The sequence below is a fragment of the Miniopterus natalensis genome, chromosome 9, assembly GCF_054644295.1.
Source record: "Miniopterus natalensis isolate mMinNat1 chromosome 9, mMinNat1.hap1, whole genome shotgun sequence".
NCBI lineage: Eukaryota > Metazoa > Chordata > Mammalia > Chiroptera > Miniopteridae > Miniopterus > Miniopterus natalensis.
In genome coordinates this window covers 53,281,254-53,294,733 of record NC_142089.1, presented here as the reverse complement: position 1 = coordinate 53,294,733, position 13,480 = coordinate 53,281,254, and the positions used below count along the sequence as shown (strand labels likewise).

The following is a 13,480-nucleotide window of genomic DNA, read 5'->3' as shown; positions in this document are numbered from 1 at the left end:
GGTCAGGAAGATTTGCTCACAGGTTGGGTGTAGCTTGTGAGAGAAAAAGAGGAATGGAAGATGACTTCAAGGTTTTTGCCCGAGAAACTAGAAGCAAGGTGCTTGGGAGGACTGCAGAGGAAAAGTGGGTTTTGGGGAGAAAACCAGGCACTCACTTTTGGACATGTTTCAATGTGAGGTGCCCACGGTCCATTCCGGCAGAGGCATCAAGGAGTCAAATGGACATACAGCTCTTGATTTCACGGGAGAGGTCCAGGCCGGCAACACAGGTAGTGTTTAAAGCGATGGGACTGGATGGGTTCGCCCAAGACATGCGTGTGGTTGTTAACAAGAGGAACAGGAAGAAGAAAGATGTTTGAGTGCGAGAATGAATCCTGGGACCTTCCCACCGCGGTGATGACAGGTGCTGGGTGCTGGGTGTGGCCGCCCCGACGCGCAGGTGCTCACCCCTCATCCAAAACGCTGCAAGGTAAACACTCAACCCGACTCGATGGAAGTGGAATCTGTTACACAGTGAAGAAACACCTGTCCCAAGGGACCCAGATGGTATCTACCTGACTTTTGTAGGAAATAAAACTTTGAGTTCATTTCCTCTGGCGCCTTAACTTACAAGTCTTAGCACCAGCCCTCCTATCCAATCAGCCTTTCATTCTCTCTTCACGCTGAGCTTCAGTACTGGCTATGCCAACCTTCCCGCTGGAACCTTCCCTACAGTTCCCTGACGGGATTCCCTGCCGGGAGCCTCCCCCTCGGCTAACCCATTCCGTATCTTCCTGAATATCAGGTCGATTGCGCCACCTTCCTGCTTAGCCCTCCTGTGAATCCCTCACTATCTGCAAACTATAATCCTTCTCTAGCTTGGCTTACAGGAGCCTTCACAATCTGGCTCCAAGCTGCTTCTCCAGGCCCATCTCCTGCCAGCCTCCCCCCAAGCCTACTTTTCTGACATTGAATCTCTTCCTGAGGTACGCCGAGCTCTTTCGCCACTGAGTTTCACACGCGGTTTCCTCCTCTGCCCACACGGCTTAACCCCCAGTGCAATGTCGCCGAGACGGTGGGCACCGTGTCTTGTTCCACGGATCAGGGTCAAGCTTTCAGCTTCGCACCGTGAAGTGGACGCTTGTTGTACGACTGCTTTACCTTCCCTGGGTCAGACTAAGGAAGTTCCCTTCTTTTTGAGGTTGCCAAGAATTTATTGTTGCTTTATCAGGAATGGATATAAAATTTTATCAGATGATTTCCTGCATCTACTTGGTATCATAATTTCTCTCCTTTAATCAATCATTGATTTATTTTCTATTGTTAAATGAACTTTATATTCCCTGGATGAACGTGGCATAATCTTCACATGTTGTCCTTTCTTGATACATATATTTCTGGATTCCTTTTGCTAATGTTTTGTTTAGCACATGGTCTTACAATCTGTGCAGTGGCCCAAAGGGAGCTCTTTTTGGAGAGGTGACCAAAAGCACTCTGACAGGAGCAAAGTTTAATTTCCACTTCTGTCTGGGATTAGGGCCCTGAATGGATGTCGAGGACTGGGGGTGGAGGGGATGTGTGAAGCTGTGTGTTTCTGTAGGGAAATGAAAGTTCCATTATCCATAACTTTCATATTTGGCACAAAGTTCAGTATACAATCTAAAAAATCAAAGCAATACTAATTGTTATAATTCAAAAGTTTTAATAGCAATGAAATAAAAGCCCACCACTTATAAATAACCTATTTAATGTTTAGTTTCATAGTTCACCTTACATTAAAATAAGGAGTAGAAAGAAAAGAAAGCCTCAGGAAGCCCCCGAGACACCCCCCCAGGAAGCTTTCTACATCATCTCCATGAATGGCATCGTGTCCTGCGGTTTGATCAGGCCCAGCTTGATGAGGACGGCCTTCTCCAGGTCCAAATAAGTCTCGTAGTCCATTTTCAATTCAGCCTCCAATTGTTCTTTTCCCTTGTGATACGTTTTCTAGGGAGCGAAAAACACAAGTCATCCCTACAAGATACTGACAGCTAGAAATACCGAAGGATGAGACCGGGCTGCTTCTGAACAGTGGGCCTGGAGATGTTCCCGGGAGAGGGGCGTCTCTTGCCCAGTCGGGGGGTGGCCCTGCTGGCTCTGAAGGGGGGTGGCAGGCACAGCGTGGGGAAGTGCGTGCAGATTCACGGTGCCTCCCGGAGGTTGCTGAAGGGCTGGATGTGGGCTCCCGGGGACAGCGGGGAATCCAGGTGGCCTGCAAGCTCCTGCCACTGACTGAGGGAGGAGCACACGGAGAAGGGAAGTAACGACGACTAGGAGCATTTATCCCGCTAATGTTCCCAGTACCACTTGCTGAGTAACCTGGATCTTTGACGCGTCAGTGTTTGTAATTATTGTGGCCTTTTAATTCTTTGTAATACCGCTAGGGCAGTCATGATTTTTAAGATGTGTCTTCTCACCCGTGTCGTCTTTCAGAAGCGCTAGGGACGCTCCGCGTTGGTGTGTCGCCCGTGTTCCCTGTGTTTCTCCCCCTCTACTCATGTTCTCACCCTGCTGCCCTCCTGTGCCTTCCCCTCCTTTGTCACAAAGCCCTGTCTTCGTGGATTCCATCAAGGGGACCAGTGCTCTGGGCTTTTATTCTAGTGTCTTTAGAGAATCATTTTTAAGAGCTATCTTCCTCTTTTATTTTTATTTACTTATTTCTTAAAATATGTCTTTATTGATTTCAGAGAGAGGAAGGGAGAGGGAGAGAGAGAGACAGAAACATCAATGATGAGAGAGTCATTGACCGGCTGCCTCCTGCAGGCCCCTGCCCGGGGATCAAGCCCGCAACCCGGGCATGTGCCCTGACCTGGAATCGAACCTCGATCTCCTAGATCATAAGTTGATGGTCAACCACTGAGCAACGCTGGCCCGGCTATTTTCCTCTTTTAAATGTTCACAATGATTGATGCTCCCTTCCCTTTGCTGTATTCTTTCCATATGTTTGCTTTTCTCTCTCTCTTTTTTTAGCTGCTGTCTCAGATTCCTGTGTCTAATTGTTGTTGTACCTACTTCATAGCTCTATTAGGACTAAATGAATTATTAAACACGTCGAGCCCTCAGAATAGTGCCTGACACCCAGTAAGCACTCAGAAGGTGTTAGCTATAGTAACCAATTCACAAAAGAGCAGGACTTGATAGGGTGAGAGCGGAAAAATGTTATTCTTTTAACCCCAGTCTTTGCAACATATGGGACAGATCCCGTAGCATTTCCTATCACTTTTAGATACTAGGAATAGTGTAATTTTCAGGTATTGGAAGACCCAGGCCAGTCTAATATTAAAGTGGCAACTGCCCCTCAGGGCCACTGCATTGTGCCCCTTCAGCCTCTTTCTGCAGGGGTTTACTCATCCCAGTTAGAAATCCTTTTGGCACTTTTGAGCCTCGCTTCTTTCCAAGGGTCTACTCAGCACCCTCACTCTGTCACCAGTAGAAGTTCATTGCCCACGGGCCCTCTCTCCACCCTCTGACAGAGCAGTTTAAATCAATCTCTTGCGTGTAAACATTTCCAGCCTTAAGAGTCCAGGCCCTAGTCTCTGGGTTCCCCAAACTGCCCCTGGATATTCTACTCTGGTCACCTGGTAATTCCTGGCTTTGGGTTTCTGTGGCTCAGCAAGCCTCCTGCCAGGTGTCCGGGCCACTGTCTATCCTGGTCAGCAGCCTGTCTCTAAGGGAGCCTGCGGTTGCAGAAGTGGGAAGTGAGGAATACGTAGCCCTCTGACGCCTCTCTGCAGAAAACCATGCCCTCTTTCAGTCTTCTTCCACGTAACGTTTGCTTCCCTTACGGAGCCTGGAGTGTGAACTGACTAGAGGTCGGGGGATTCTCTTCTAAGCCTCATATAGGTGGCATAGCTTATGGATCCACGGAAACTGCTATCTTCCCCAGCTTTGGGTCTCCGGCTGAAATTCCAGTTAGGAGAATTCCTGTTTCATGTGCTGTTTGAGCTGTAATTACTATTGTTTTTCAAAAAGTGAGCTGTATCCAGACTCAGTGTTTACAAGGAGGTGGGTGTGTGATGTCCCTGGGATCCATGGGCTGAAGTGCACAGCCCCATCCCTGTCAACTGGGGGGCAGACGTGTGGTGTTCTTCTGTCCTCTGTAGTAATACTAACGGTAAACACTTACTAGCACTTTCCATGCGCCAGTTACTGGCTAAGTGTTCTCAACATTTTAATTCATTTTAACTGCACTCCTCTGGGGTTGTTACAGTTTGTTTCCATTTTCCCTTTTATCAGCAGTTGCTTATGAACAGGTGTGTCTGACTAACGTTAGTTGTTTATCCTTAGTGACCTTTTCGTGTTCTAAATGTAACAGAGGAGCCCTTTAAAAATTCATTCACTTAGCCACAGTCTAGTTCCAGAGAAAATCTGAGAAGTGGTAGCAATGTCAAGTGGGAATAAAGTCACAAGAAAGAGTTGGAAAAGTTTTGGAAGCTATTATTATTATAACATTCAGGTGTTTTAATAGTATTTTACAGGGAAATTATTTTTGTATTATCCACAATTTTACTTGCTTCTACTGATGTGGATAATTAGGAGCTGTTGCTATGGTACTTAAACACTCATAATAGTCGGGGATAATTGCTGGCACAGTGAAAGGGAGGCAGGGTGTCTCCTACAGCAAAATTTCAACCAATATTTGGAGTGCACAAAAAAACAAACCAAGACCATTTTTTTTTATAGCTGGGGAAAACAATGAGAAGTTAGTTAATCTGTATTCTTTTATACCTTGTCCCCACTAAACAATTTGTGAAATGAGGCCCTCTGCTTTTATTACATTAGTTAATATCTATCTATAAGTGATCATGTTAATTCAGCAATTTTTCAACCGTGTGTTACAGGAATTTTTAAAACATACAATACCTGACTATTTAGTCAGGGGCACTGACCTCTTTTTCCTTAGATCGGGGTTGGGGAACCTTTTTCTGCCAAGGGCGATTTGGATATTTATAACATCATTCGAGGGCCATATAAAATTATTCACTTAAAAAATTAGCCTGCTATATTTGGTCAAACATTTAATTAACTCACCCCTTAATGTGATGGCTGAAACTGCTTCTCTTTGGTGAGGCCTTGGCAGGGCCAGACCAAATGATTTCGTGGGCCAGACGTTCCCCACCCCTGCCTTAGATTGTCAAATAAAAAAAAAAAGATAACAGCCAACACAACAATAGCCATCCAGTGTGAATGAATCAAAATTATACCTATTTTTTCTGTCATTTCGGCAAAAAATAGATTTTTTGGCATGCTACACATCGATCGGTTGCCTCCCGCACGAGTCCCAACCGGGGCTGGGGACACAGCCTGCGACAGAGGAACGAGCCCCTGGCTGGAATGGAGCCCGGGACCCTTCAGTCTGCGGGCCGACGCTCTAACCACTGAGCCAGGCCGGCCAGGGCTGGTTTCCCATTTTAAAGACAAGAGAATGGAGGCTCAGCAAAGATCTGAGCCTTGCTCCGGGTCTCACAGTAGGTAAGAGGCGGAGTTGGGATTTGAGCTCACGTGTCCTGATTCCATATTCCACTTTTTTTTGTACCACCTGTTTTAATGCATTATTTACCAGATATTAAAATTCTGTATAATGAAAGCATTCAGATTTTGAATCATTGTGCGTATAAATGGTATTGAGGTGCCACTGTATCTAAAAGGCTTCAGCGTTATAGAAAATTTCAGAAATTTCAATTAGATAGAATCTTCCTAGGGGTCCGGTGATAGCTGCTTACTCATAGTAAGCTAGGAAATCAGGGAGATGCCCTCTTGACCCTCTTGAGAATGAGAGAAGAATGTGACAAGGCATAGTTTTCCCATTCAAATTTCGGAATGAGCCAAAGATACATATTTCCACTGGGGTTAGAGGAAACCAACTTTCGTTTCTGAAATTTAACTTACAACTTTTTTCTTCTCCATCTCCAGCTCCATCTCTTCCTTTTCTTGCTCACGGATTTTCTTGCGCTGTTCCACATATTCCAGGTGCTTGACTTCTCTTTCAAAGTAGTGGCTTATGCTTGATACCTGTTAGAAACACAGGCCCACGAGAGAGGAGCGCCCCAGCCCCCTGCCACGCTCTTTACAAGGCTCTGGAAGAATTCCTGCTGCTTCTAATTGCCCAGATAGTTTACCTACTTTGGGATGCTGCCCACAGGCCCACCACCAGAGAAGCCAGCTCAATTTGGGGGCAACTGTGCTAAGTTTTACACCAATAGTGCGAATTACACTATTCCCAGAAGGGAGTGAGGTTGGAAAGAGAGAGCTGCAAAAAACTTTTTACAATTTCGTAGAAGGAAATTTCAGGGATTGCTTTTTCCCCTTTCCTTCCTTCTCATCCTAACACTGAAGGAAGTTTCATATTATCAACACAACTTGAAAAACCCAGATGAAGGCATCGCTGTAGATCCTAAAGCCCTGGGAGCAGAGTTGAGTTGCTGGTCCCCTGGAGGGTGTGGCATGTAGGCATAAGGACAGAAACAGGAAAATGGACAAGAGACCTTGGACAAGGTGACCAGGGGAGGGAAAGCTTTTTGTCCGACATTAGCTAGGCTGATGTTGTTGGGAGTTGCAACAGATTGCAATCTATACATTCAATGTTGGGTGTACGTATATTTATGTATTTCTAGTTACTGATCTTTTCATAACCTCCTTATGAACACTGCCTGCAACCCTTGGGTGGTAGGTATGGTGGGGCAGAATCTTGCCACCTCAGACACCCTGCTGGCAGCACACCAAGCTAGGGGAAGATGAGGTGGTGACGGGCAATGAAAACATGCATAAAAACGTCAGATGTGCCCTCTGCGAAGGGCATCACTGAAGTAAGGGTCCCATGCTTCAGTTACAACCTGAAAATAACATCTTATGAGTATTGACTTGGCCTCCCTCTCATTGCATGTTTGTTTTTTTCTAGCTTCAAACTATTTAACTCATCAAACAGAAATACATCCCTTTATTTTCGACTGTATGATTCTTCTGTTCTCTTATAAACATGCTGTCATTTCTGAACACACTTTTAAAACATGCTACAGTCATATTCAGCCACATAAATCCTCAAAATCAAAAGTTACTGACCTCATTGAGGGAAGGGTGACTTAACGTCCAAGGAATTTCTAATATATGCAGTGTCCCATAATAATCAGCTACGGCTAAGAACTGCTGCTTAGCTGAAAGATTAAAAAAAATTGGGGGAAAAACAACTCAGCAACCAGAAAGCTGTAATAGAGGTTAAACAGGAAATGTGGTTTGTTTTGTGGTCTCCCAAAAGGCCTACAGTGCTTACAACGATCTTGGCGTCTTCATCAGACACTCGTGACTGGGGACCATATTAACATGTAAGTCACTTTTTCCAGTTGATGAAATGAAGGCTGAGACCCTGAGCCTTTGTCAACCCCCCTGCCCCCCTTAGATCTTCTTTTCTTGGTGTCTGCATGAAGAGTGTGGCTCCTCACTGAGGCTGACTCTCGCTGTGGTGGGGCCCAGTGGGGGGACTTGGGAAGAAAGCAGGGAAAACACATGGAAAGATTTTCAGAGAAAAATCATGACGCCAACATTTGCCAAAGACACAGCAAGGGCTAAAAGGATACCATTACACAGATGAATTTCAAAGACACAGCCAGAACCAGAAGCTAGAAATAACACCACATTGTTTCCTTTGAGCATTTAAAATGGATATGAAACACAAATGTGTTTGAGCATTTAAATTTTCTGTCTCATCATGCGAATTTTTTTCTCTTCTCGTTTTCAGAAAATCTGGTTCAAATTGCTAAATTCTACATTTGTAATCCCTGTAGGTATACAGTTTTGTAGCAAAGATAGGAAAACACACTTTGGTGACATATGGCTCAGCAGGAGCCAGGCTGTGACCTTCTAGAGACCCTGAAGGCTGAATTTCTCAAGGTGATGCTTCTGAGAGAGAAATGAATAGAAAGACAATTGTATGCCTGCACACCTTTGGAAACAAAGAAAAACTTTTTTTAAAAGAGGTGAATATGCCTGGCCAGGCGTGGCTCAGCGGTTGAGCATCGACCAGGGATCCAGGAGATGGTGGTTCGATTCCCGGTCAGGGCACAGGCCCGGGTTGGGGGCTCCATCCCCAGCCGGGGGCGTGCAGGAGGCAGCCCATCAATGACTCTCTCATCATTGATGTTTTTATCTCTCTCTCTCCCTCTTCCTTTCTCTCTTTAAAATCAATAAAGATATATATAAAAAAGAGGCGAATATATTGGATTTACATAGAAAGCAGTGCTTGGTTGAAACAGAGAAATTAGGACAAAGGAAATAAATTATTAGGAGGAGATGAGAAAGATGCTTTGTGTCGTGTGGTTCAAAATCCCCCTCTGCTTGGCATATTTAATGTGTCTCGGAAATAACTGTTGGTGAAGAAATTACTGAGAGAAGCTCAGGTTGTATCCAAGGTAGCGCAAGAGAGAAGAGGCAGGATGGGAGGAAAAGGGGGAAGAGGAGGGAAGGGAGGGAAAGGAATGGGAGAAAAACAAAAACCTGAGGAACGGCAGTGGAGGCTGTCCAGACGAATGCCGACGTTTTCCTGAGCCACCCAGAAAAGGCAAAGTGACTGATTACGTTTGTTCAGAATGAACATACCAGAAAAGGTCTGGGGTTTGATGTAGGTGATCATAGTTATGCAGATGTTTTGTGACTGGGCTGGTTCATGGGTTTTCTCCAGAAGGTCCCAGATGTCGACGTATCCATCTTCTCGGCCAATATAGAAGACGCCGGGCCTTGTCAGAGACCAGTGCCCCGAGGTGTACCTTTTTGGAGCACAGGATGACTGAAGGAGGGGTCCGGTCTTTAAGCAAAGTTTTAAAAAGACAAATTAAAAGCTTGCGTTATGTTAAAGGGATATTCACAACGACTTTAAATACAGATAGCTATAATCATATAATAGCAAAATTATGCCTACTGAGAAGTCTTAGTTCTATTATTTGTAGGATTTTTGTTAACACCTTTTTCTTCTTATTTTAGTTGCTTTCTAGCAAAGATCAAACCCTTCGAATCGAGCCATTGACAGTTCTAATAATCTAACTGCTACTGAAGCCCACTGCTGCTTCTCTGGAGACTGGTGGACATCAGATTAGTGAAGAATATTTCGCTCATGCCTTTATTTTGCTGTCAGGTGTCTCCTTCCCATGAAAACAGCTCTGGGAGCCAGGAAAAGCAAATAAAAAATCAATTCTAGCCGTGAGCGGCAAACAATGACTTATAAATATTATTGGGAAGAGATTTTAGACCAGCAAAGCACTTATAAGTTCATCTTGTCTTTTTTCTACCGTGGGGTCGTTTGCCTTCTTCGGGGGGTTTTCATGTGCTTTCTTCCCACTGTCACGCTCCACCTGGCAACCACGCAGACCCGTTTATCTATTGACATCTGCGGGAACTAAACCAAGCAGTGGAACTGCCTCCTACCTTCCAGTACATGCACAAGAAGCCTTCCTGTGGAGATGGAAGAATGTCTCAGATTCATGGACTCCTTAGAGGTGCCGCTCAAACCTGTTCTTGGCCACTTTGCCCAGATCCTTCCTTTTCTGTGTATAACCAGGTTCCTGCCCCTGCAGTCTTTGGACAATCTTGCCTAAATTTTCTTTTTCTTTTTCTTCAGTTACAAAACTAACACTTGCTCATTGTAAAAAAAAAATACAGAGTGCACTGATATAAAGCAGTAGAAGTCCTTATGTGGACAGACACATAAGTAGTTTCCAATCCTTTCAATGAAAAACTTGTACATGTATTCACACATTTTTTAATTTTATTTTTTGAGATTTGTTACAGTCCCAGAAGTGAAAGCGTTAGGTAAAAGAAAAAAATATTCAGAAAATTTTATGTGTATATGTAAATATATTACACATTATTTATTCAAAGAATATGTATATATATAGTACAGCTGTGAAATATACATATTTCAGATTTTGTTAATCTTAAATTTGCTCACCAAAGGGATATAATCATATTGATTTTTCCACACCCTTATTTCACTGTTTTTTCTCAGTCATTCTAGTTTTTGGCAGTTAAGCTTCTGTGCCCTGTCCTAATCTTGATCACCACATTTTCTTGTCACTGTTTCACTTTGACCCACACACCCCTCTGCTCTGCCTGATGACAGACCCTTTAGCTTTTTTACTCCCACTTCCTGAACCTGCTGACATATTCCTGGTGCAGAAGCAAAGGTTACAGACCTAGTGTTTCTCCTTGGAGTTCATGTAGTAATCAGCATCCCTTCTTGTATTCTAAGGGGAGAAAAAATGCAAACCAAGCCAACTGAACATTGTACATATATATGTGTGTGTATGCTTTTCTTTCCTGAGGGAAGGAAACATTTAAAAGTCACTTGTTCTCTCAAAGCTAACAGTCTTTTATGAAAACCCAAATGGTTGGGTTTTCAAAGGGCATGTAGCAGTTCTGCCGACAAGCTGGAGCCAGGCCATCTGTTTCAATCTCTCTAAAAAGTGTCCTGAAGGCACTGTTATGTCAGAACAGTCTGTCAGTTCCTGTTGTCTTTCTCAATAACAAAGGACCATTCCTCCATGCTGCAAGCAACTTACCATGACACCTTCCTTCCAGATGGCCACGTTCCATCCCCCTACGGTGAGGATGATGTCCTTGTAAAAAGGTGACCTCTGAACAGTGTGGACGGCACCATCATGGACGGTGCTGAGGCTCACTGGCTTCTTTGCTGTTGGAATGGAAAAGGCCATTTCATCTTTAATTACACTCTATACATTTCTGCAATAAAGGGCGAAGTGACTTCCACTGGACGGACGGGTCTTGACTAATGAGAGCCAAGAGTAAAGAACCAGAGGTCAGTTGGGGGGAATGAATCAAGGAATAGCTCCCCTTCTTTTTATAAAATGTCCAGGGAATTTCCCATGAAGGCTTCTTTTCAGAGGAATGCTTCATGTTCTCATTCATTCATTCATTCATTCATTCATTCATTCATTCATTCAATTAGTCAATAAATATCTGTGCATTGCCTATATGTAACAGGTACTATAGATGGCCGGGCAAACAATGGTTAATAAACAAACATGATCCTGCCCTTATGGAGCTCACAGTCTAGTGGGAAAGACATATATGCACCCACTGGACAAATTCCAAAGTACAGAATAAAAAATACGACAAATGTTACGAAGGAAAAAAGTATTATAAGAAAAGTATCAAGGGACATGCATGAATTAGACTGAATGCTCAAAAGAGTCTTCTCTGAAGATGAGTCATTTAGGCCTGATAGCAGCAGTTTGACCAGGGGAGATTTTGGTGTGGAGGAGCACTCCAGACAGAGGGAGCAACATACACCAAAATCCCAAGGAAGAAGTGTTTCACGTCTTTATAAAATTTGAAGAGGGCAATAAGATCGAATCTGGTAATCCCAGTGTGAGACACGTAAAACAAACGGGGACTAGGAGTTTCCACACCAAGCAGGGCCTTGTAGGAAAGGCCTTTAGGATATATTCCAAGTGCAATGTGTTTTAATGAGTGCTTCAGGCCTAGAAGACAATCCGATTGACATTTCCAGAAGATCCTCTGGCTGCTGTGGAGAGAATGGATTGGTGGCAGGTAAAAGCAAAGAGGAAAACACCAGAGGAGGCTATTGTGGTGGTTCTGGTGAGAGCAGATGGTGGCTTGGATGACGGTGCAGTAGGGGAGGGTAGCTAATCAAGACATATTTGCAAGCTAGAATTGACAGGGCTTGGACATGGCTTGAACAGGAGTGGTGAGAGAGACGACTGCTGAGACTAACAGCCAGGTTTCTGGTAAAAGCAGCTGGCTCCACGGAGTTTCTATTTATGGAAACTGGGAAGACTAGAGGAGGAGCAGGTTTCCATTTAAAGATCAAGACTTCCCTATAGTCTCAGCCCCAGGCCCCAAGGGGAACTCTTCTCTGGTCTCTTCACCACGCCATTGCTTGGGTTTCCTTTCCCCGAGACCTGTTCTCAGAGCTGGATGTGTCCCACTCCTTGCTACCCACACCCACAAACCCCAGGGGTGGCCATTGCAAGTCTCACCAATCAATTAATCCAGCTCCTGTTCTCCTGCAAAGAGCGATTTTCTGATTTATACAGTAGCTCTAGAAGAAAGCCCCAAACTCAAGTCTCTTGGCCATCTGGACCTAAATGTCTTTCCTGGCACCTCTCCTGCTGCTGTTGCCCTTTCTATTGCTGTGGTTTGGCCATGAAGACATGTCCCTGTTTCCTCATTGTCCCCAGGTCTTTGGGTTTCCATTTCTTTGCACTTGTTACTCTTTCTACGTGAAATGTCTTTCTCCATCAGCAAAATTGCAATGCACCCTGCAGGACCCAGCTCCACTGTCTCTCTCTTCAGTGGGGCCTTTTCTTAAGAACCCAAGAGCATCAGTCATCATTTGTTTATGTGTTTGACTTTTCCAACAGATCATGGGACTCCTCTAGGGGAGGATAATATCTTGCTTGTCTTTATACTACCAGTGTCTGGCACATAGTAGGTCTCAACAGTGATCTGATGAATGAATAAATGAAAGTAAGAGCAAACAAACATCAGGGAGGTTCAAACATAAAGCTCTTGGTTTTTAAGTTTATTGTCATTGGTTATTCTATAAATGGGAGTAAAACTCATTTAAAAAAAAATAACTAAACCTCTTTGTTATGGGCCTCCTCAAAAACAGTTTAGGAAGCTGCAGGAAGAGGTAAGGCCCCTAGAAAAAAATCTCTGAGACCAGAAGGCACCAGTGTCCACCTGTGTGTAATCAAGTCATGGCATCAAACTTGTGCCCCAACTGCCATGTTACATAGTACCTGGCATGCAGCACATGCACAGAGAACATTAATAAAGTATTAGATAAACAGAAACATGAATAAGCATAAAAGCAGTTGATTGTAATTCATTATATCCAATATATAATTTTGAATTCAACTTCAAATCACAGAATTGGGAATAAATGGAAGGTGGAAAATCAGCCTCAGTTCTGCATGCACTTGACTCTCCTTGGGTCATATCCAATCCACTCTCAATGCCACTCTTATCCATAACACACATTTGGGTTTCTGGTCGGGGAACACCTTGTTAGGAAAGCAGGAATGCTTTTGTTTCCAGATTAAAATGGCTACCTGGAGGCAATGCTGACAAAGCCAGTCTTCCCAGGCCTGAGGCAGCCTCTAGTCTAGGGACCCGACTCAGTCGATAGAAGTGAAGGGGGTGAAGTTTGAGGCAGAGACCTGAGTCCCAGCAGCCGTTCCCTGCAGGCTGTGGCTCTGACCTCCAGCCCTGTCATTCACTCATGTGTCCGTTTGTCCAAACACTCACAGGGTTGAGCAGGTTCCCTCGTGCAAACCTAGCCTGGCTGCTCCGCCTCGCTGCTCTACGGTGTTCTTGCAGTCCCAGGAGCTTCCTTTTCCTGCGCTTATGGTTATTTCGTGCTTCAAAATGCGGTTCAAACATATTTTAATGCCATGAAACCCCAAAGCTTCAAAGTAAGTAGTTGTCATTG

The 13,480-nt window shown here is 44.3% G+C and overlaps 1 protein-coding gene across 2 annotated transcripts in view; it reads right to left on the bottom strand.

Annotated features, from left to right (window-relative positions):
- Positions 1-1,821: 1,821 nt before the first annotated feature.
- Positions 1,822-13,480, bottom strand: part of DNAI3 (dynein axonemal intermediate chain 3) — a 56,747-nt gene continuing 45,088 nt past the window's right edge. For both annotated transcript variants that reach the window (XM_016220625.2, XM_087820013.1), the window contains exons 18-22: positions 10,563-10,693; positions 8,608-8,812; positions 7,078-7,169; positions 5,908-6,030; positions 1,822-1,965 (exon numbers count right to left, since the gene is read on the bottom strand). In XM_016220625.2, coding sequence (XP_016076111.2) covers positions 1,822-1,965; positions 5,908-6,030; positions 7,078-7,169; positions 8,608-8,812; positions 10,563-10,693 — 695 coding nt within the window. The remainder of the gene's footprint in view (positions 1,966-5,907; positions 6,031-7,077; positions 7,170-8,607; positions 8,813-10,562; positions 10,694-13,480) is intronic.